Raw genomic sequence first — 24,990 nt, forward strand, 5'->3', positions numbered from 1 at the left:
ATGTTTTGATAACTACAACAATGTGGTTCAGACATTCATTGACTCCAATCACCAGTGTCTGTAGGAGCAGCCTCACAGAGCCACATGAGGCCATGGGAGGGAAAGCTGCTTTCTCTTAATAGTCTCACTGACGGGGATTGTTCCTATAGCAGCACTGCTCTCCCAGTTGAGACGGACTCCTTAATCTGCTTCCCTATTTACATTACGTTCACAGTTATTCCACTTTGATCTAAACTTCATCAGCATGTTTGCTATGTCGTTATCAGGTGTTGAAAGACGGCATGCTGGAGAATCTGACTCCTCAGCTCTTCCTCGATGTAAACAGACCTAAATATGACGGCACCATAAACCTGGACAAGTAAGACACACTCAGCCGTCTTCTGTTTGAATCAGGGACCTTAAATGAAGGACTTGTCTCTGGATCTTGATGTGCTCGTGTCCTTTCCCTCTCCAGAGTGACCAGAGAGGCGTGTCCCGACCTCAGCCATTTCGTGGCCTTCTCCTCGGTCAGCTGTGGCCGCGGCAATGCTGGCCAAAGTAACTACGGTTACGCCAACTCAGCCATGGAGCGAGTGTGTGAGCAGCGCCGCCACGATGGCTTACCTGGACTGGCAGTGCAGTGGGGTGCCATTGGTGACGTGGGCGTGGTGCTGGAGACCATGGGCGGCAATGACGCAGTGATTGGCGGCACCCTGCCGCAGCGCATCTCTTCCTGCCTGGAGGTGCTCGACCTCTTCCTCTGCCAGCAGCGGCCGGTGATGTCGAGCTTCGTACTGGCAGAGAGGGCGGCGGTAAAGAGCGAGGCGGGAAGCCGGAGAGACTTGGTGGGTGCTGTAGCTCACATTCTTGGTAAGCTGTCAAACTGAGCTATTAAAAAACAAAAGCAGGGCTGCTGTTCATTATGAAAGATGAGTTTCTTGAGTTGTATTTAATCAGCTAGCAGAAGGTTCACCGTGCCCTTCTCTCTCAGGCGTGCGGGATGTGAACAGCCTGAACGCTGATGCCTCCTTGGCTGACCTGGGCCTGGACTCCTTGATGGGTGTTGAGGTTCGCCAGACTCTAGAGCGCGACTACAACATCGTCATGGCCATGAGGGAGATCCGGCAGGTCACCATCAACAAGCTGCGAGAGCTGGCCAACAGCAAGCCAGGCGGATCAAAGGGTATGATGGAGAGCGCCTCTAGGTTCCTTGAGGATTCTCTGGAGGACGTGGCTTTTGAAACACCTGCAGAGACACTCTCAACAAAAGGAATGACTTTTTTTGTCTTTGGTACTTCCAACTATTTAGAATCTGAAAACGCTGCAGCTAAGAGGGACGGCGTTCTCTCTTTGCTGGAGTCTGATCTGACCCAGCTGTTAGTCAACCCCAGCGGCCCCACGGTGACGCCACTCAACAAGGTCCAGAGCCAGGAGAGGCCGCTGTTCCTGGTCCACCCCATCGAGGGCTCCATCTCCGCCTTTAAGACGCTCGCTTTCAAGCTGAGCGTGCCTTGCTACGGCCTGCAGTGCACCCAAGGTATCGTGTTAACAAACACTCATAAATAACAACCAGCATATCACCGCGCTCATCAGGAGCCGTCACAACTGTGAGTGTTTTCATGGAAGTGATGATACAATGACCAAGCTGATCTCTCCCCCAGCTGCTCCTCTGGACAGCATCCAGTCCCTGGCAGCCTACTATGTGGACTGTATCAGACAGGTCCAGCCAGACGGGCCCTATCGGATCGCTGGCTACTCCTTTGGTGCATGTGTGGCGTTTGAAATGTGCTCTCAGCTCCAGACCCAGAATCTGCCTGTGGAGTACCTCTTTCTGTTTGATGGATCACACTCCTATGTGGCAGCGTACACGCAGGTGAGAGCAAAGAGCTGATACACACACACACACTCTCACTTACTCACTCACACTCACTCTCTCTCACACACTCTCTCACACACTCTCTCACTCACTCTCTCACACACTCTCTCACACACTCACTCTCACACACTCACTCTCACTCACTCACTCTCACACACTCTCTCACACACTCACTCTCTCACTCACTCACACTCACTCACTCACACTCACACACTCACTCACTCACTCACTCTCACACACACCAGTCAGTTTAATGATGGAGAGATTTAGATTCTCTTCTCTGTGGGGAAGTCTGGGAATATCAGGGACACATATTAACTCCACATGAGGTAGTTTGAGACAGCTCAACATGAGTGTTGTGTGAACACTGTGATTTGATGTTTCAGCACACATTGAAAGGAGAACATGTGCATTTAATGCTGTAGTTTGGGGACAACTCGAGTGGGTCATGTCAAGTTAACTCCGTGTTTGGTTTCCAGAGCTACAGGGCCAAGCTGACACCAGGCAAAGAGTCTGAGGCTGAAACCGAAGCCCTGTGTGCCTTCATCCAGCAGTTCACTGGCATCGCGTACAACAAGGTAGACAGAACACACACACACACACACACACACACAACATTCCAGCCTTTCTCCGGGTGCTTGCAGAGGACTGAGGACGGTTAGGCAGACAGCACTGATGTGGAACATCATGTGCTACCCTCCTCTGTGGTTTGTCCTCATTTACGTCCTGGTCTGGTCATCACTATCATTGTTGGAATGCTGTTAAGCATTCCAACTATTGTTATCCTGTTTCTTTATTCATCTTCTATTTCTTCCGTCGCACCTCTTCTCCTCCTTCATTTTTTAAGCTACAGAAACCGTTCAACTATTAAAATGTTCAGCTCTTTCACAAGAGGTCTGCTATGACTTCATATTTCTAGCCTTTAAACTTTTTGAATTTTTAAGCTTTTTATTTTCAATGGGATCTCTATGGAGAATATTTTCAAATGGCTTCAGGCACACAGGTGTTTGCGATTGAGCCAATTAGTGATGTTGATAAACACACAGACTCACAGATACACGCGCACATACACTCCTCTCCCTCTCTCTCTGTGTCTCTCATACAGTCATTCAGGTCTTAGGGATCTTTAGAGGTCTCTCTCACTCACTCACTCACTCATTCTTCTCTCTCTCTCTCTCTCTCTCTCTCTCACTAATTCTTTCTTCTCTCTCTCTCACTAATTCTCTCTCTCTCTCTCACTAATTCTTTCTCTCTCTCTCACTAATTCTTTCCTCTCTCTCTCTCTCTCTCTCTCTCTCTCTCTCTCTCTCTCTCTCTCTCTCTCTCTCACTAATTCTTTCCTCTCTCTCTCTCTCACTAATTCTTTCCTCCCTCTCTCTCTCTCTCTCTCTCTCTCTCTAATTCTTTCCTCTCTCTCACTAATTATTTCTTCTCTCTCTCTCTCTCTCTCTCTCTCTCTCTCTCTCTCTCTCTCTCTCTCTCTCTCTCTCTCTCTGTCTCACTAATTCTTTCTTCTCTCTCTCTCTCTCTCTCTCTCTCTCTCTCTCTCTCTCTCTCTCTCTCTCTCTCTCTCTCTCTCTCTCTCTCTCTCTCTCTCTCTCACTAATTATTTCTTCTCTCTCTCTCTCTCTCTCTCTCACTAATTATTTCTTCTCTCTCTCTCTCTCTCACTAATTCTTTCTTCTCTCTCTCTCTCTCTCTCTCTCTCTCACTAATTCTTTCCTCTCTCTCTCTCTCTCTCACTAATTATTTCCTCTCTCTCTCTCTCTCTCACTAATTCTTTCTTCTCTCTCTCTCTCTCTCACTAATTCCTTCTTCTCTCTCTCTCTCTCTCTCTCTCTCTCTCTCTCTCTCTCTCTCTCTCTCTCTCTCTCATACAGTCATTCAGGTCTTAGAGACTTTTAGAGGACCCCCCCCCCACACACACACACCCCATTTCAAAATAAAAGCCCCAAAGAGTGAATTCTAATTGAAATGCTTGTGATGAAGCCTGTCATTTAATAACCTCTGTTTATGTGTGTCAAACATTATGATTATGTCTCCTCTCCCCCCACCCAGCACCACCCTTTCAAAATAAAAGACCCATGGATTAAATCTCTCTCTCTCACTCACTTCCTTACAAGCTCAAAATTTGGCTTTTTTGTTAAAAAAATTAATGCTCTTACTAATACTGCGACAACTTATACTACTACAAATATCACCACTGATGAATTTTTTTAAGCCACAGAAACTGTTCAAATATCAAAATGTTCAGCTCTTTCAGGAGAGGTGTGATATGACTTTTCATATTTGTAATCTTTAAACTTTTTGAATTATTAAGCTTTTTGCAATTTGTTTTTGAATTGGATATCTATTTTCAGCAATGTTTTTGCCATTCATTTCAGTTTTCAGCATTCCAACGAATTTTCAGCAGGAAATGCTTTTTCTAGTTCTTTCCTCTCTCACACTCACACACACACACATATATATATATATATATATATATATATATATATATATACATATACATATATATACATATACATATATACATATACATATATATATATATATATATATACACATATATATATGTATATGTATATATATGTATATGTATATATATGTATATGTATATATATATGTATATGTATATGTGTATATATATATGTATATGTGTGTATATATATGTGTATATGTGTGTATATATATATGTATATGTATATATGTATATACTGTATATGTGTGTGTGTGTGTGTGTGTGTGTGTGTGTGTGTGTGTGTGTGTGTGTGTGTGTGTGTGTGTGTGTGTGTGTGTGTGTGTGTGTGTGTGTGTGTATATATACATGTATATATATATATATGTGTCATCATATATCATATATAGTTATAGATTATGTTTCCTCTCCCCCTCCCTCCCCCACCTAGTCCCACCCTTTCAAGATAAAAGCCTCATGGATTAACTGTATTTAAACGTTTCGCTCAAACAGGCTTTTTTGTTGAAATAATGAATGCTCTTACTAATACTGCGACAACTACTACTACTGCTAATATTTCTAGTATTACCACTACTACTACAACTTTTGCTGTTGCAACTATTACTACTACTGCTACTGCTATTACTGCTACCATAAATATTATTACTACCACTACCACTACTATTATTACTGATACCACTACTGCTATTCCTGCTACTACCAGTACTAATAACCAGTACTAATACTACTACAGCTATTAGTACGACTGCTGATACTACTACTTCTACTACTTCTTCTAATTACAAATACTTCGACGACAACTTATGCTACTACAAATATCACTACTGCTACAACTAGTACTTATTAAAATGCTACTCATACTACATACTATTTCTTCTACCACTACCTTTCTATGGCGTTTTCATTCCAAGTGTCTTCTGTCTCTGCAGCTTCTGGAGACTCTTCTCCCGCTGCTGGACCTGGAGGCCCGTGTCAACGCCGCGGTGGACCTGATCACCTCCAGCCACAAGAACATCAGCCGAGACTCGTTGCACTTTGCAGCCACCACCTTCTACTACAAGCTGAAGGCTGCTGACAGTTATGTGCCAAGCTCCAAACTTCACGGCAACGTGACGCTACTGCGCGCTAAAACCAGCAGCGAGTACGAACAGAACCTGGGAGCTGACTACAAGCTCAGCGAGGTAATGTCCATACGAACACATGGTGTTCATGCTTAGCACATGTATCTCAGATGCGCTGTCTTGTCTCGGTTCATAACGTCCTCTGGAGGCGCCATGTGAATTTCACGAGCTATAGTCACTGTATCTAGCAATGTCAGCTGGTTTACTACAGCTGTATGACCCCATAATAGACAGATTCTGCTGTAATTGAATCGTGATAAACTGATAAACGGTGCCGAAATAACTACATAATGATGCTGATTTGTAAGAAGTCTGAATTAATTCTGTTCTGCTCATTGCTGCATGTGTGTCTGTTTTCTTTCTTCTCTTAATATCTACACTGTAGGTGTAAACAAACATGAACTACACAGGTGTGATACCAATATCGACCGACACACACTGCAGCACATGTAGTGAGGAGCTATAACGCTGATCAAAGATGTCCTCCTCTGTACAGCACAGAGATAATCAGGAAGATCAACTACAAGCCGTAACTCTCTGTTCAATGCTGAATGAGCTGTGTCTTTCTTCAGGTATGCGATGGCACGGTTTCGGTCCACGTCATCGAGGGAGACCACCGCACCTTCCTGGAAGGAGAGGGGGCGGAGTCCATCAGCAGCATCATCCACAGCTCACTGGCTGAGCCTCGGGTCACAGCAAGGGAGGGCTAGACGTGTCCACCTGACCTCACCCTCCACTCTCACACTAACATTTCAACATTCCCAACTTTGTTTTATACTGTGAGAATAATACACAGCATGTTTGCGCTCTGTGCCATTTTGCCCTGATAGCCCAAATGCACCTTACTGCACCTTTTTTGTTTTTATTTTAATCTCATTGGTAAATTCAAGCAATGGACTCTCTCCCTGACCTATCAGAGCTCTTAGCTGGTGTCTTCCTGTTTACTAAATGAAATGTGCAGTTCTGAGTTATGTCACATTATGTTACCATGTTACATTCAGCCTTGTTTCGGATTGTAGTCGGGACCCAATCCCTCTAATGAAGAGTCTGCTACACCCCCCTGATTCATTTATCAACACTATTCATGAGGAAAACAGTATAAATATAAGTAAAACATCTGCATTATGACTTGCACAGCACAAGATGGTCACTTAACATAGCTGCTTGGTCATGCTCCTGTTGCAATATTACAAACTGAGCGGCTTCTATGAGGACACAGATGAGACTCATTTACTCTAACACAGCTAACCACCTGTTGTATCTGTAGTCTGTCAGCGAGCGGATCAGCTAATGGCATCTACACACTGTAGTCTGCTGTTCACTGTAGCTAGTCCAGCTGCTACATGGTCTGCTCAGGTAGAACCAGTGTCCCACACATGTCTAAATCCTGTTGAGCCAACTGTGTCATTCCTGGAGAACCTTGATATTGCCCTCCGAGAGTAGATAGGTTTCACATCTAGAGAAGGAAGGACGGTCATCCTCGTCTTCATCAGAGAGGAAGGATATCGGCTACATTAAGTATCATACACACCAACCTGTCACTCGGTTAACTCTGGAGACCAGCGCAGAGAGCAGGCCACAGCTAGCACAGTCCTGGAACTCCAACTGTTCAAACCCATAAGAGCGCCACAATACAGTAGAAGCCTGCACAGTTCCCACTGTAGGAAGAGCAGTGCTGCGTTAGAAACACACGTGTCTGCATGTTGTGTGCATGTTGTGTAAGGACGAGGCGGGACGATAGACTTATCTTTGAAGGCTGATCAGATGCCAAAATACTGAACTTTCTCAATCATTTTATCCTCCACGGAGACTATCACCAGGTAAGCAGAACGAATAGCCGATTCACGTTCCAAAGTCTCTATCGGCAGCGATGGGCCAGTGCAGCTCAGTTGCTGGATGACCTTGCACTGAGCCAGGGTCATCTGTTGCTCTTCCACCCGGTGTGTTTTACTGAACCCTCCATTCTGGCATTATTTGAAATAAATGAGGGGGCTGCGTCAGTCAATGTTTTTGACCAATAAAATGATTAACTATAATCAATTATTATCACGTCTAGACTGTAATAGAATGCCTTCCACAGCATGTTCCGCCTGTACTTCTAACTTCTAAACAACTAGACAATAATGTAGCACAGCATGACAGGCAGAGTCCTGCTGTGCAATGCACACAGTCAGCTGTTTGTCACGTCTGTGCTACTCAGCCGTTAGACCGGCTTATTGCATAACGGTACACTAACGCATGGAGGACTTGTGTCTTGTCCTCTAAATGACATGTCCACGTCCTTCACCCAGTGAACGCCCACAATGAGGCTCTGCTCTTCTCTCTCATTGTGTGTGTGGAGATGACTCCTGACCGAGCACTACTGCATAATAGCATTGGTAATATGACCATTTGGAGTTAGTTCGATATTAATTATGTATTTATTGTTTGTTTATTTTGTCAAAAAGAAGTTTGTTTACCTGTGTGTCCGGGGACGCAATCACATCGTGTTGCTCTATTCTTCGTTTGTTTGTCATCTTTTGCCTCGAAGCGAAGCAGGAACTGCTGTTACTCTCCTGAGCAAACCAAAACTCACACAAATTATGGAAAGCTTCTAAAAAGCAATTATTGTGATTTATGTGGTGCAGTATGTCATAAATCACAATTTAGTATAATTAAGAGTAATATTACTGAAGGCCCCCGAGACCATACTGACCGATAAAATAGATTCTGTTTACAGGCGGGGAAATCATTTAAAGAATGATCAATAATGCAGATTTCTGCCCTGATACTAATAAAATCAAACTATGACTGTCTAAAACCAACAGTTACTATTCTTATCCTGCAGTAATTTAACTCGGATTTGTAAGGAAGATGCTGCATCTGATAGAAAGATGACTTGTTACAGGCTTCCTCTGGTTCATACGGAGCCGTTCTCACTGATGGGCAAACAGCAGCAGGTAGTCTGATAGCTGAAGAGTCCGGGCTCATTCCTCCCGCTCGAGAACTGGTGACAGTCGGTGTTTAGCTCGACCCATAGTGATGCACTGAAAAGGTTTGGTACGCAAATGTGTCAGTAAATGTTGCATCCTTTCCCAAATCAGCATTTAGGTTGTGAATGACTACTAAGTTGTAAGTGGACATAACTGATGTGAACTTAATTGGGATCTTTGCTGAAAGAGCTGTCTCTGACTCCAATGACCCTCACTACAGCAGCAACATGGCCCACTTGATCCCTGAGACCTCCAATCTGGTCTATGAAGGGTCAGCTGACTCCAGGCAAATGTGCAGCTTGATTTCAGTGAAAAGGAGAAGGACGGGACAGTATGCTCATCTCTTGTATTGTAATATTTCCAGTATGTATTGTGATGACTAATAAAGGTCTCTCGCTTATCACTTCATTCTGACTATTTTGTGTTTTGTCATAAACGTATCAGTAATAAATGTGATGTAATAATGTCACTTTGTTTGTGTGTGTGCCCAACACAACCTTCAGGTCTGAAAAGTGAAGCCACTGCATATACATATACCAGTACACATGCATTTAACCCATCTCTAGTTGGGAGCAGCCGGGGATCGAACCTCTCTACCCAGTGAGCCACGGCCGCCCTCATGATCGTGAGGCAATAAATAATAGCAATTGAAAAATAAAAAGACGTTTGGTTCATTCTTCCAGCCTAATTTAATTCAACTAATTAATTGATTTAATTGTCACACTTAAATCCTGATTTGAATGGTTAAACAGAAGAGGTCAAAGGGCCGAGATGAGAAGATATAATGTGGGTCAAATGCTGTAGTCCAAATAAAATTACTTCAGTTTTATTGTCATTGAGTTCCAGAAAGTTTGACTCTAGGATATTTTCAATTTGTTTCCCTAATCTCACAAGACAAGAGCAAAAACCAGATGAATTAGTTCTCTTTTCTTCTTTGCTGCCATGTTACCGGTCTCGTGACCCCTCAGGTTGATCTCTGGCTCTGTAGGCGGATGCAGACCGTCAGGATGAATTGAGTTGGGAACCAATTCAACAGACTACCAGCTCTTTAGCATGTTGGACACACCAGCATGACACTGTCTCGTAAAATGAAGTTCCCATCCAATAACACTGGTCTGCAGAAGACTGCGACCGTGATATGAGAGAAAAAACATGTCAAGCACAAGTCAAACACTCCACTAAAAGCAGAAACCGTCAGAGTTAGTGGTGGCATTGCATTGTGATTTGTTGATAAAATTAGCTTATATGCAGCTTTAATTAGCAGCTAGCTTATATACAGCTTAATCAGCCACTAGCTTATATATAGCTTTAATTAATCACTAGCTTATTTGTAGTTTTAATAACCATTAGCTTATGCAGCTCTATTAACCACTCATACAATACACGCAGTACACGCTAGGGCAAGACCAGAAGCAGGAGGGAGACTACTGATTTAACTGCGCCACAAGGAACAGGCCGCCATCTTTAGAGAGATAAGGAAGGAACAATAGACAGTGAGATACAGGGACAACGCCCTAGCAGTCTCCCCTCTTCACACTCTTTCCCAGGTCCTCTCTCTTTCAAAATCTCACACACACTGACAGAAGAAACGCCTTCTGGGAGGGGCCAATGTGAACGGACGTTCAGGCCTCCACCCAGGTGTCATACACGTACAAACGTGCCACGCCTGCATCTTTGAATTTAACCAATGGGCTTCCATAAGGAGTAACTATATGAATTATCATGCTGTAATGTTGAAGCGTTCTTATGGCAGATCTCGAATGCGAGTGAAGCTCTATTAACCCATGCATGTTTGATTGCTGGGCTGAATAACTCTGTTGATAAATAAACTATTGCTTTTTGATATAACTATACGCCTCTTGAGAGCTTCTGTTTCATTCTTAAATCCGCTCTAAGTGTGAAAGATAGCTTAATTTTCACAACAGATTACATTCCTGTATTTGGCTTGTATTGCTGTAACTCAATTCTTCTGGTTCTTCCGTCTGCAGTTTATCTGCTCACATGACTTCCTAAACACACCACTCCACTCCAAAAATGATTGTGATCAGTGACGTTTCCGTGGTCGGAGAGAGGACTGAATCCATCCTCGGTTTGAGTAGATTTCATTTTCTTTAATAAACTGTCACACGTCACAGACTATTGTTGAGGTATCCACCAAAAACGTCCTGAGACACACCACACCCAAAACAGATCTCTTTATTCTTCCAGTTAAATAATCGATTCACCAATTGATTAATCGCCCCATTGAATTGAAGATTAAACAAATACTTGTTTTTCTATCATTTATCAATATGTAATCATATGTGCTTCTATGTTGACTGAATGGAAAAGATTAATTAATTAATTAATTTTGGGTTCAACTTACTCTGATAATTGTCAGTCAGCTTAGGAAACAGGTTGTAAGTCCAGAAACTGCAACTATCGTAATTGTTAGAGGAACATCCTGTTCAATAAAAGCCAGACAGAAACCTTCATAGGGGAGCTGCAAGAAAGCGTTAACTGAGAGAACAAGTCTGTCAGAATAGATACGACTACGGAAACTACTTCATCCAATGAATTGAGAATGATTAGTTGTCTATCGCAGTGATTCTTAACCATAGGGCCGCGGCCAATGATTGGGCCGCGAGCGCCACCTAGAGGGCCGCGAAAAACTTTCAGTTTTGCACCTGTGGGCCGCGAGGGCCGCGGGACCGCATAGGTTATCAATTGAAGACACCAGAGACATTACTGTTATCCATGAGACGCTCAGTTACATTATAGCTTCCCACCACCTGGTGGCGGTAATGCGTCAGTCAGTTGTTTAACAAGCTGCAATAAGCAGAAGAAGACACTCAGCTAGCCGCTAGCCTGTAGCGAAAGTTATGGATAAGTTATTAAAAAGAAAAAATGAAGACGACAGTGGTGCCATACCCCCCAAAAGTCTAAATGTGTGCGCAAGTACAACCTTGACTTTCTTAAGTACGGCTTTGTGAACGGAGGCAACGAGGCAGAGCCGAGGGCTCAGTGTGTGGAATGTGAGCTAATGCTATCAAACGAAGCACTGAAGCCTTCAAAAATAAAGCGACACCAAGCGACGAAACATCCAACGCTCGTGGGAAAGCCTGTTGGGCTTCTTGTTGTGTATGCAGGTTTACATACACATGATAATAAATGTCTTTGTGATCATCACATTGTATCATCTCATTTATTTAACGAGGGTTTTGCCTGTTCAACACCGGCGTCCTCGATCCCCTCCCCTTCCGTTCCTACGGCTTGTTTGCGCAAATACGTCACAAAACATGTCCGTGTTTGGTATCCCAGCATGCCCAAAATCCTCATCTTTGCAAAGAAATCATCGATTTTCTTTCATTTCTTATGGTTTCTCCACAAAAGGAGCCCACACACACACTGTCCAAAGTCACCATAACCGCTGCAAGTCGTATCTTGCAGCATTTCGACGGAAAAAGACACATTACAGACCCGACAACGTGCTAGCGGATGTTACCATGGAGCTACTGCCTTTAGAAAACGCTAGTACTTACAGTACAAACCTTATCCTCCTCTTCCATAAGCCGTCAACCAACGTTTGCGTAACTGAGCTATTCTCATTCTCGTTCGTGCGCTCGGTCGCAGCCATTAAGCACAGCAAGTCCGCTACTCACACACCATGTCTTCGACCATATATACATAGTTTTTGCAATTTGCAAAGGCTAAAAATAAAAGGAAAATAATATAATATCAAAATATAAAGGGAGAAACACCTTTATGCTGCGTTCACACCGGTCGCGTTGATTTTTTGACGCGCGTCGAGATTACATACAAAGTCTATGCACAGACGCGATGAGACTGGCGCTCCGCGATTTTGCGATGGCGCGGCGCGTTGGACGCGTTATTGCAGTGCGGTGGACGCGGTGGACGCGTCGGACGCCGCAAAATCGCCAACGCGCGAGTTGAAATTTTTCAACTTCAGCGACATAATCGCGTGACGCTGTGGCGCGATAGCCTATCAGCGTTGAGTTGCTCCCCCTGTCATCACTGGCTTTCTGCCGTTGTTGAATCAGGAAATAAATCCTGTAGCCGTCTGTGTTCACCCAGAGCTCTACGATACCTCATATCAACAGAGACCGGACCAAACTATGTGTATACATGTGTGTGTGTAAACCATACGATACAAACAATGAATAGACGCTGCCGTATTTACGTCTACGTGACGTTATTGAGTGCTGGTGGAGCTGCTACGATGTTAGCATAGCCTAGCACCGATCCATCAGAGCTCCATTGAGAAGACCAGTAACCTACAAATCGGCGGCATCATTACGTAGTTATTTCGGAGTCCCTTTTTGTCGGAGAAGACAAGTACAAATCGGCATCATTACGTAGTTATTTCGGAGTCCCTTTTTGTCGGTTTATTGCCGTTGAATCATAGCCAAATCAGTTTATTTTGTGTTCCTACAGCTGTAGTAAACAGCGACCGGTGGCTTGCTAGACAGTGAATACAGCTCGATACAATCCACGGAGCTCCTCTGAACAATATTATGAACCAGACATGACGGCGTTTGGGATTCCGATGTTTGAGGGACTTCCACAACACGTACAAAACACGTACAAACACGTCCTTATTCCTTTCACGGTTGACAGCGGAAAGAAATGGCTGCCAGGTGAACGGCTTCCAGGACGATAAACCACACCCCCTCTCCGGCGCTACGATATTTTGCGGCGTTTGGTGTGAACACGACCGGCGGCGCGTTGGACGCGATTGTGCAGTGCGTTGGACGCTTTTTTGCAGTGCGTCAAAAAATCAACGCGACCGGTGTGAACGCAGCATAAGTGTGTCAGAATATCATGTGGTTACCATGTGTCCATTTGGGTCTCCAAATGTCCTTTTAGAGCTCTGCCTGGATCTCTTCATGGAAGAAACACTGTACAATGGTCATACTTTGTCCAATCTTCTTCAAATTTGAGGCAGTTCACTGATAGTGTAGTTACAGCCCTATACTGTCCTTTACCTGTACAGATACAGCCACCGGCAGTTATTTATACTGAAAGATACTTTTTTTATTTTATGCGGACAAAAATCTTAAATTTTTACTGACTCCAAAGGCCCACTGCTCTGTTTCTGTATGACCTACAGGTTGTCTGACACTTTTGATGCATATAGTCAGAGTGGGCCCCGGGACACTTTGTACTTGAAAAGTTGGGCCCAGAGGTCAAAAAGGTTAAGAACCCCTGGTCTATCGTATATGGACCAGGAGGTTATGGCTAAATTAATATTAAATCGCATGTAGTCAACTACTGTTGCTAACACACTCCTATCGCTCCAGGATTATTTATTATTTATTTATTTCTTGCATATACGGTCAATCTAGTGCCTTCACTTTTATTTTGAAATATTCTTCTTGAGCTGTTGTGCTCTGCGTCTCTTTTTAAAGGAAAATACAAAATAGGGATTTGCAAAAACGAAATTCGGCTCATTATTTGACTTTGGTTTTTCCATTTTTCACACAGAAAGTCAGACAGAAAAATCACACAGAAAGTCAAAAAGAAAGTCAGACAGATTTGATTTTTTAGAAACCTTTATTTTCTTAAAACATGAAAAAAACATTGGCATGGCAATAAATTCGACACAAATCAACAAAAAAAACAATCAAAAGAGTTTCTCTTCATAATATTTTCAAGGAGCGTTGAATATTAGTTCATCTCCTGACACACAACATTGTGCTTCATTGTTGCACCTTTTCTCAATGAAACCTGCATGTTGTTCATGTTCAGGTTCTGTCCCCACACAGTGTCAGCTCTCACACCCTTTCCCTGTGTGGAGGTCCAAGAGTTTAGACTCTGTTTCACTGAATGATGAGACAGACGGACGGACAGAATGTCAGACAGACAGACAGACATAGTCAACCAGAGTCAGGCAGAAAGTCAGAGAGACAGACAGAAAAATCACACAGAAAGTGAGAGAGAGAGAGAGAGAGAGAGAGAGAGAGAGAGAGAGAGAGAGAGAGAGAGAGAGAGAGACAGAGACAGAGTCAGAGACAGAGTCAGAGAGACAGACAGAGTCAGGCAGAAAGTCAAAGAGACAGACAGAGTCAGGCAGAAAGTCAAAGAGACAGACAGAAAAATCACACAGATAGACAGACACAGTTGTTCTAAAACAGAGTTTTCTTTACCCTTTAAAACAGTGTTTGATAGTAAAAATCATTTAGCTGACTATCAATTGTGTGTTTGCTACTTTAGCTAACGTCACAACAGCTAACGTTAGCTTAGTTGCTACTTTAGCTAACGTTACAAGAGCTAGCCTAGTTATGTGGTAACATAATGTGAAGGTGATATGTATGTTAACATTATGAGCTAACATGGTATTGCTCTCAAGTGTAATGCTCGGTGAATTCAATTTGAGTAGCTTTTAGACTGTTTGAGTAGCTTTTAGACTGTTTTAGTAGCGTGTGGACTTCACAAACATGCAAATGTTAATGGTCTATTTAATGAGTTGTAGACTGGCCATGCTGATTGCCAACTGTATATTCCTGACTGGTTGCCAACTGTATATTCCTGACTGGTGTTATGAATGAAGATCGAGTGAACAGACTGAGATCGAGGCGTTTAGCTCAATTCAAGCAATAACATTTATTTGTGACAGAAGTATTATGTCCAGCAGTTAAACGTGCACGGACCAAAAGGTAAAGCCAAAAGTGAAACCTAAGAGCGCTTATACAGAGTAAGCAGGCGTGTCCATCTGGTTCTCCTTGTGGAGCCATTGGTCAAAATCAAAGCAGAGGCGGATTTGTTTTTAGCATTCAAATGGCCTGATGGAGCACTGGGCAACGTCACCCACAATGGCTCACGTCCGGAACCCGCCTTCTCTGGAACGTCAGTGTGTGTGAAATGTTGATGTCCAGCATATTGTTAACACTTAAGGTGCAGAAAAAGGGTGCAGTTCTAAACTATTTCGATGTCTCTGTGAGAATAGATAAAAAGAGCTCTTCTCCTACTCTAAGATGGCAGTTTCTGCCCTAATCTGGTGGTTTAAGCAAGCGTTACTTTCAGGGCTACTGTATCTGTTTCTATCGTACGAACGGGTGACGGAATGCCCCATTCAGCGTTTTTGACCTACTTACAGTGACCTCACAACTCCGCAATATAAGCTTTACAAGTATAGCGCATATTATTTAACAGTGAATGAATATATTTTATTTACACTGGTTGCAAGTGTGTTTTCAAATCTTTTCAGTATGGTAGAATTAGACAAAGCTAACTGAAATCACGTTAGTAAATGGTGTTGAAGATGTTCTCAAACAACAAGGGGTTAATGTTACCGTCGCTCATAACGTAACGCAAGCTGCCGTTCAGTCAATTCAATGATGCTGAGTCATTACAGAGCAACAGCAGCTCACTTTGTGTAAGTCTAGTCTGAGTTCACCAGAAGCAGGCTTCAGTAAAGTGTTGTGAAAAAATGTTGTAGCTGTCTTTCACACTTAGAGCAGGTTTAAGAATGAAACAGAAGCTCTCAGAGGCGTATAGTAATATCAAAGCAATAGATTTATTTATCAACAGAGTTATTCAGCCCAGCCATCAAACAAGCTTGGGTGCTAATGGATGAACTTCGCAGAGATTCACCATGAGACACGCTTGAACACATCAGCGTGATCCTTAATATAGGGGTCCGCCCCTTGATACACATTGGCCAAAGTCAAAGATGCAGGCGTGGCACGTTTGTACGTTATGGCGCCTGGATGGAGGCCGTGAATGTCCATTCACCTTGGCCCCTCCCAATAGGCGTTGGTTTCCATCAGTGTGAGTGAGGTGTTGCATGCGAGAGGTCCTAAGAAAGAGTGTGTGAAGAAGCCGGGCTCAGCTGGGGCGTTGGCCCTCGCTTGAATCTCACTGTCTTATCTATCTGAAAGATGGCTGCCTGTTCCTTGTGACGCAGTTAAATAAGTAACCTTCCTCCTGCTTCTCTCTGGCCTTGCTGTGTTGTGAGCACTGTATAAGTGGTTAATAGAGCTGCATAAGCTAATGGTTATTAAAACTACAAATATGCTAGTGATTAATTAAACTGTATATAAGTCAATTGCTACTTAAAGCTGTATATAAGCTAGCTGTTAATTAAACTGTATATAAGCTAATTGCTGATTAAAGCTGTATATAAGCTAATTTTATCAACAAAAGTGAAAGTAATCACCAGGTTGTGCTTTATGAGAATAACTATAAGTAAAGGTAGTAGGGTCATGTAAGCAGAACTAAGATAATTCATTATTCCATGAAGAGAATGTACAATGAAGTCAGTGTATTTTTTAAGTTCGCCATAGGTCCTATATATATTCTAGACATTTTTTGTAATTATTGATGTTTTGAGGGATATTTCAACAACTGTAATCCTTTTATACAGGCGACAAGTGCTTTCAACACTATAGGGCGGCCATCCTCCAGGCATCCAACTTGAGGAAGATGATGGGCATCTCATTCTGAAGTATATGGTAAGTCACTGTAACCAGCCCAGGGTAGGAAATTCACATATTTTTTGGGGGGCAATTTTTGCCCCCACTGACTGAAATCCAGGGGCATTTTCAAAAAAATGGGGGGCATTTGTAGTTGAAGGTACAAATTCAGTTCAGAGTTTTTACTTCCTAAAATATCTTAATTGAATGTCAGTCAGGTATTATTCATTTCCAGCAACCCTCAAATCAAAGAATAAAGACACTTTACGCACAATTTAGGTGTATTTTTACCTTTAACTCACGAGATGCAGGTAGCATGTTTTATACTTAATGTGAATATAATCTAATTTCCATTATGCAATATGTATACTTTGTTGGCATCTTATTCTGAAAACCGGATGTTCGTCTTAAGAAACCGGATGTTCGTCTTAAGAAACCGGATGTTGTCTCACGTTAATCTTTCCGTTAACTTTCAAAGTCCTTCGCTCGCTCCCGATCTGTGCCGTTTAAATGCGTTTACCGTGAATGTCAGCATATAGGTGCACTAACATGTGAGTGTCTGCTGAGTTGACCACAGTCTCGCAGTCACAGGTCTGATTAAGAAGCACTCCATTTTTTTGGGGGTCATTTTTTGCCCCTCTCCTAGTGATATCAGGGGCAAAATGATAGTTCTTAGGGGCAGTTTTGCCCTTTGCCCTCGTGTATTTCCGACGCTGAACCAGCCACATGTACTGTTTTGTATTACAGAAATCACTAATAGTTATAACAAGTCATTGCGACAGCACAAAAAACTCAGTTCACACCTGTTGAATAGGTATAGAAAATGTCTGTGATTTTGAGAAAATAAAACAATGCTGAACTTTTTTGCTTTTTTACTTACTGTTCGCCAAGCAGGCAAGGAAATTTGGGCTTTATGGCAAAATTTAACATGGGGCTTACTGGGCCACCGGCCCTTCTGTGACACGGTGACAATGTTCCGGAGAGACGGCCTACATCCCATTGAAAATTTTGGGAAAACTTGGGCCGTTGAGGGGATAATGTGTAGTCAGTGGTCAAATCCTATAGAGGGCGCCCTTGGCCAGTGGATGACCAAAATGGGAGGGGCCAGGCCCAAAAGGGTGTTTTATGCCTTTCGGGTGGAAACCATGGAAATGGATGGGGAATGGACCGGTCAAGCTCCCAAACATGGAAATGGGTGGGGCATGGATCAAATGGGGCGATTTGTGCCTTTTGGGTAGAAACCATGGAAATGGATGGGGAATGGACCGGTCAAGCTCCCAAACATGGAAATGGGCGGGGCATGGCTCAAATGGGGCGATTTGTGCCTTTCGGATGGAAACCATGGAAATGGATGGGGAATGGACCGGTCAAGCTCCCAAACATGGAAATGGGCGGGGCATGGCTCAAATGGGGCGTTTTCTGCCTTTCGGGTCCAAAGCCTTGGAAAACATGGAAACGGATCAGGTATCACCATATGATGCCACAAACATGTCTGAATGTTCCTGAAAAAAACAAAAAAACTTCCCAAAGGGCTACAGACTTCTCCTTTGGCATGCTGACTCGAGTCATCGGAGGGAGTGTGTGGTGCAAAATTCAGGCAGTTTCAACCTTCTTTACCCGAATTATGGTCAATTTTTACACATTGCACCAATTGCACCAATTTCGGCCCCTGATCCTGTTTTTGGGCACCTTAACTTGGACCTACGACCTCTAGATTTGGATCATTTAACCTACACGACCCTCTCTTAATTTACAAAAATAATGTATTCCTCTATCTTGCTTTAAAGTATTTCTAATGAATTAAAAGACTGTTAATGATGTGTACATGTTGCTGTTTCTGTTGGGTGCAATAAAAACACTTGTAACTGGCTTATCATTCCATAATTGACATATGATGGACACAAGAGGACCCTCTTCAAGGTCCAATTGGATTCAAGTCATTAGCATGCCGCCAACAGGAGATAGCTTTCTAGAGGATCTGCAGATTTGCTGCTCCATGTGCTCATTCAAGTCATCAAGGGGAGTGTCTCGTTCAATTACAACACAGTTCTAACCCTTTTCTGAGAAGTTATGACATTCAATACTTTCCATTCAAATGTAGTCGGGATGTCCCTTTTTGGAAAATGGGCCTTTTCAGATAAAGGTCAGTTTTCACTCTTTGGGGTCGGCAGGAGATTTTTTCCGGCCCCTAAAAACACGAATAAATGACATTTTTGATATGTAATTGACAATTCTTGGACAAAATCGAACACTCTACTGGTATTGATTGGTTTTATAGCATTAGCACGTTGCTAACAGAAGATAGCTTTCCAGAGGGTCTGCAGGTTCTATTGCACCATTTTCCCATTCACGTCATCAAGGGGAATGTTGTCATGCAATCTCCCATCAAATTCAACCATGTTGTGAGAAGTTATGACGAGTTGAAGGATGGGCCGTTTGGGTAATCACTTTCCATTCATTTTATCCTTCAAAATGCCCCATTCAAATGTAGGCCAACTGCCCCTCTTCCCGCGCAGGCATGCTAAGTGCTAGGGAGTCCCATCCAACTTGAATGTGCCTCATTGGGGCCTGTCTACAGCATATTAAAAAAGCATGGCTCTGACATCTTCAGAAGTAAAAGATGGTCTGATCTCATCAAGAGTATGACAGGGTGTACAGCTTAGGGACGTGTACCCCATGCTGAAGTCTGAGTTTGACACAGGCAAAAATCAGTTCTAGATAATCTAGAGTTTCTTTCAGGTGGTCTTATTGTAGGCCTTGTCCACAATGTGTGTGCACAATCTGGGGGTTCTAGGACCCATATTTGATAAATTATGGCCATTCTTGCATATGCCAAAAAAGAAGTGAATCAGGCCCCAATTAAGCCCAATTAAGCCCTTTGTGGCTGTTTTTGGGGACCTTAACTTGCAGCTATGAGGCCCAGATTATAGGTGTATAATGGTGACTAGCCCGTCTTTGAAGCAGAAAAGGATTTAAAACCCTACCCCTTTTTAAAGTATAAAAAGTTTGAGAAAAGACTGGTAAAATCTGGATTTTGACCACTTGTTAATATTGGTCAATTTTCAAACACTTGTAAATGGCCTTCTTTGATGAAATTCACATATGATGGTTAAAACAGGACCCTCTTCAAGGTTCAATTGGATTGAAGTCGTTAGCATGCTGCTACCGGAAGTTAGCTTTCCCAAGGGTATCTCGCTTTAGATCCTGCATCACCTTATCACAGGCGACTGATTTATGCAAAAAGCAGGCAGTTCCAACCTTTCACTACGATTTAATGGCCCGTTTCTCACTTGCCAAAACAGGCCGAAAGATGAGGTCATATGCCTCAATTTTGACCTTTGGGGCTGTGTTTGGGGACCTTATCTTGCAGCTACGACCGCTAAATTTGGGGGAATTCATATTCACAAGCCCATCTTTAAAGAGGAAAAGGAATCAAATCTCTACTTTGAATTAAAGTGTACATTTTGAGAGAAAAGACTGTTGAAGGCCATATCATCCTTATGACTCAGAAAGGGACATTTCACCTACACTTGACTGGGATCTGGTTTTGTCCAAAAATCCCAACCCAATCGGCCCTTCTGTTCCCATTCCCCCCAAACAATATCTAGAGTAGGCTCTGGGCTAGGAGGTTGAAACTTACGAGGGGGCATACCTGGGAACAGCCAAACAGGTGTGCAAAGTTTCAAGCAAATTGGATGACTTTGATTTTTGGGCAAATTCAATGACATTGCCTCACTTTGCCTGAGATACCAAAATTTCACAATTTGAGGGGCTAGCCCCACCAAACTTGGTGTGTGTTCATATGAAGCCACAGACTGTGTGTACCAAATTTGGTGGCTGTAGCACATTTAGATCAAATTGCACCATATATGGTGAAGAAAAAGGGCCGTTCCGACTACATTTGATGGGGCTCTCATGTAGGCCGCATGTCCCACAAATCCAAGCCCGAATGGCATGAAGTGTCCCTACAGGCTTTGGGGAACCCCGGGACGATTAGTGCCATTCGGGTTGGGATTTTTGGCATAAACGAGAGCTCCATCAAATGTAGTTGGAATGACACTTTTCCAGTTATAAGGGTATTTGTCTTTGTAAAAGGGCCGTTCCGACTACATTTGATGGGGCTCTCATGTAGGTCGCAAGTCCCACAATTAGTGCCATTTGGGAGCTTATCCTTATGTCTCAGAAAGGGACATTTCACCTACAATTGACTGAGGTCTCGTTTAGTCCAAAAATCCCAACCCGATCAGCCCTTCTGTTCCCAGTCCTCTCAAACAATATCTAGAGTGGGCTCTGGGCTAGGAGGCTGAAACTTATGAGGGGGCATACCTGGGAACAGCCAAACAGGTGTGCAAAGTTTCAAGCAAATCGGATGACTTCGATTTTTGGGCAAATTCAATGACATTGCCTCACTTTGCCTGAGATACCAAAATTTCACAATTTAAGGGGCTAGCCCCACCAAACTTGGTGTGTGTGTTCATATGAAGCCACAGACCATGTATACCAAATTTGGTGGCTGTAGCACATTTAGATCAAATTGCACCATGTATGGTGAAGATGCCAATGGCACATATTGACCCGAATGGCATTTCATGTCACCCAACACCATACTGCCCGAATGGCAACTTTTGTCCCAGAAATATTGTTCCGGTACAATTTAATGCTGATCCAAGATATCTACGTTTGAGGGCGAGATATTGAACGGTTGAAGAGATATGTCGCAAAACATAAAGGGCCATACGGGCAAACTGGTCAAAAACTTTGGAAAATCATAACTCGCTGACCGGAGGTCCCAAGGGAATGCCGTTCACCCACCTGAGACCTGTCACCCTGCCCTACGGGACTACGCCCCTCCAGATTTTTAGCGGCACTCTTTCTGACCGTTAGGTCGAGGCCAAAAGGGGCCATTTTTATCCTTCTCTCCAATGCAATTGTGCTCCGACTGTCCCGGAGGTGCCTGAGGCCGGATATGTTTGCGAAGCAGGGACTTACTGTTTGCCAAGAAGGATACTTGCTGTTCGCCAAGCAGGGACTTACTGTTCGCCAAGCAGGGACTTACTGTTTGCTAAGCAGGGACTTACTGTTCGCCAAACAGGGACCTACTGTTTGCCAAGCTGTTCACCAAGCAGGGACTTATTGTTTGCCAAGCAGGGACTTACTGTTTGCCAAGCAGGGACTTACTGGTCGCCAAACAGGGACTTACTGTTCGCCAAGCAGGGACTTGCTGTTCGCCAAGCAGGGACTTGCTGTTCGCCAAGCAGGGACTTGCTGTTCGCCAAGCAGGGACTTGCTGTTCGCCAAGCCGGGACTTACTGTTCGCCAAGCAGGGACTTGCTGTTCGCCAAGCCGGGACTTACTGTTCGCCAAGCAGCGAGCTACTGTTCGCCAAGCAGGGACCTACTGTTTGCCAAGCAGTTTGCCAAGCAGGGACTTGCTGTTCGCCAAGCAGGGACTTGCTGTTCGCCAAGCAGGGACTTGCTGTTCGCCAACCAGGTACTTGCTGTTCGCCAAGCAGGGACTTTCTGTTCGCCAAGCAGGGACTTTCTGTTCGCCAAGCAGGGACTTGCTGTTCGCCAAGCAGGGACTTGCTGTTCGCCAAGCAGGGACTTACTGTTTGCCAAGCAGGGAGCTACTGTTCGCCAAGCAGGGACCTACTGTTTGCCAAGCAGTTTGCCAAGCAGGGACTTACTGTTCGACAAGCAGCGACATACTGTTCGCCAATCAGGGACTTACTTTTTGCCAAGCAAGGACTTACTGTTCGCCAAGCAGGGAGCTACTGTTTGCCAAGCTGTTCACCAAGCAGGGACTTACTGTTCACCAATCAGGGACTTACTTTTTGCCAAGCAAGGACTTACTGTTCGCCAAGCAGGGAGCTGCTGTTCGCCAAGCAGGGAGCTACTGTTTGCCAAGCAGTTTGCCAAGCAGCGACTTACTGTTCGCCAAGCAGGGACTTACTGTTCGCCAAGCAGGGACTTACTGTTCGCCAAGCCGGGACTTACTGTTCGCCAAGCACGGACTTACTGTTCGCCAATCAGGGAGCTGCTGTTCGCCAAGCAGGGAGCTACTGTTTGCCAAGCAGTTTGCCAAGCAGTTTGCCAAGCAGCGACTTACTGTTCGCCAAGCAGGGACTTACTGTTCGCCAAGCACGGACTTACTGTTCGCCAATCAGGGAGTTACTGATCGCCAAGCAGGGACTTTCTGTTTGCCAAGCAGGGACTTACTGTTTGCCAAGCAGGGACTTACTGTTTGCCAAACAGGGACCTACTGTTTGTCAAGCAGACAATTATATATTATATATTATATTATATGGCATTATTATATTATATTATATATTATATTATATGTCAATCATAAATTATACAAATTGTCAATATTTGTGTTTCTGAACTATGGAATGTACCCAGTAATGTGTGTAAAATATGATATCTGCGCAAAATATATGCTTTTCCTGCTCGTCCTCTCCGCCTGTGTGCTCCTCTGCTCGTGCTCTGCGCCTGTGTGCACGACACTCTGAGAACGCGCAGCTTGGGGGGCCTAATCGTTTTGGCCCAAAAGAGACGGGTCTATGAAGCAGTTTGCTGATTCAAGATATAAATGAGTGACATACAATTTAGCCAATCAGCGCCCTCAAATAGATTCAGCTTGGGGCCAGAACGATCAGGCCCCCCTCGCTGCGCGTTCTTGTCAGGAGGAGTCTCTACAGGCACCCGCGCCAGCATGAGCACTCGTCCTCCAACCCCCGTTTGAGAGGAGAACTTTGGCGGAGATTCTGCAGCCAAAGAGCTGATATCAGATCAGCCTGACCTCACAATCAGACAGCAGACTCGCGGGAAAGGGAAGCAGTACATGCGAAGCATCTGTACTAGCTGTACACCAGACAGGTTTGGCTAGCTGGATGATGTCATGCTAATCATTTATTTAGCTTTTTAAAACAAAGGGAACAGATCCAGCACGGACAGTTACGGGAGTGAGGGATGAGGAGGTAAGGAAACATGAGAACACCAGGGCACACATGGAGAACTCTGTCAAGCTACATATTATGCAAAGTGAACATCTTTTATTCTACATAGTTGTCCTCAGTCTCATCTGCTTAACTTGGTCATGGAGGCATCAACATGTAATATAAATATTAAATTAACAGTGAGAACTCATCATAGCTTAATTTAACATCAGTATTCATAATTACACTTCATGTTTACTTCTCCTGATCTTTACCTCCTATAACAAGGTCCATAGGGGCATCTCAATAAATGAACATGTTATATTATATTATATAAGTGTTATTTACTGATTGTTTTCGTGTTGGAATACATGTTAAATATTTAACTGCCAAGTAATAATGCATGTTTGAGACTTACATTTTTTTGCATTAAATCATACTGGGATGTTTGCTGAAATTGATAGGATGGCCCTACCTAGAACATTTTCCACCAGCCGCCACTGGATACCAGATTGAATGTTTATCCTTGAATTTATGAATGTAATGATTTCTCATGATCCATAAAATATGGCAAAGAAATGAAACTATATGTAACCATATATATATATAAAAAATAAAAAATATAAATCCTCTTAAAATACTGATATAAATGATCATGTAATGTTTTATGTAGTGGGGCAGATAGTAGATTAATCGTGCAATTTATGATACAAGCATGAAATTTGGTGGAGTTGTTCTGCAGAGGTATCTGGTTAAACCTGCCTGAGTGGCCATTCAAAAATCCAAGATGGCCGCTAATTGGGCCTCCCGAAAATTTGTTTTCTTAATAAAACTTTGTATTTCCCCGATTTGAATGATCTTGCTATCTATTTGTAGGTAATAAAAGATGCTTTAATCATTACCCACAACTATAACACTGGAATAATGAATGTGCTGATGTCATTGGACATTTAGTGGAAAAATTAACGAATATAAGTGTCAATTAATAATTCAACTCTTTTATTAAAATCATTTCCGTCAACTATGTTAAAATTGAACATTACACGAATATGATGTCAAACTGGACAAAACAAACTGTGGCACTGGATACTTAATTCATCTAACAATAATACATTTGATATTAAAGATACATGTGTAACTTATAGCACATTCCCAGACTAGTCTAGTCAGCATGGACGGTACAAAAGTTGTAACTTATTCAATAAATGAAACAAC

General features: G+C 43.3%; 1 protein-coding gene across 2 annotated transcripts in view; it reads left to right on the forward strand.

Annotated features, from left to right (window-relative positions):
• fasn (fatty acid synthase) overlaps positions 1-8,825 on the forward strand; it is a 36,863-nt gene extending 28,038 nt beyond the window's left edge. The window contains exons 35-42 of one of the 2 annotated variants that reach the window (XM_079292872.1): positions 267-358; positions 455-849; positions 971-1,162; positions 1,289-1,516; positions 1,641-1,852; positions 2,335-2,433; positions 5,261-5,512; positions 6,025-8,825. In XM_079292872.1, the coding sequence (XP_079148998.1) occupies positions 267-358; positions 455-849; positions 971-1,162; positions 1,289-1,516; positions 1,641-1,852; positions 2,335-2,433; positions 5,261-5,512; positions 6,025-6,162 (1,608 nt within the window). In that variant the 3' untranslated portion in view covers positions 6,163-8,825. Of the gene's footprint in view, positions 1-266; positions 359-454; positions 850-970; positions 1,517-1,640; positions 1,853-2,334; positions 2,434-5,260; positions 5,513-6,024 lie in introns of both variants that reach the window. The other variant, XM_079292871.1, reaches the window with a different exon arrangement.
• The last annotated feature ends 16,165 nt before the right edge of the window (positions 8,826-24,990 follow it).

This window comes from Melanostigma gelatinosum, assembly GCF_949748355.1.
Source record: "Melanostigma gelatinosum genome assembly, chromosome: 21".
NCBI classification, from domain to species: Eukaryota; Metazoa; Chordata; class Actinopteri; order Perciformes; family Zoarcidae; genus Melanostigma; species Melanostigma gelatinosum.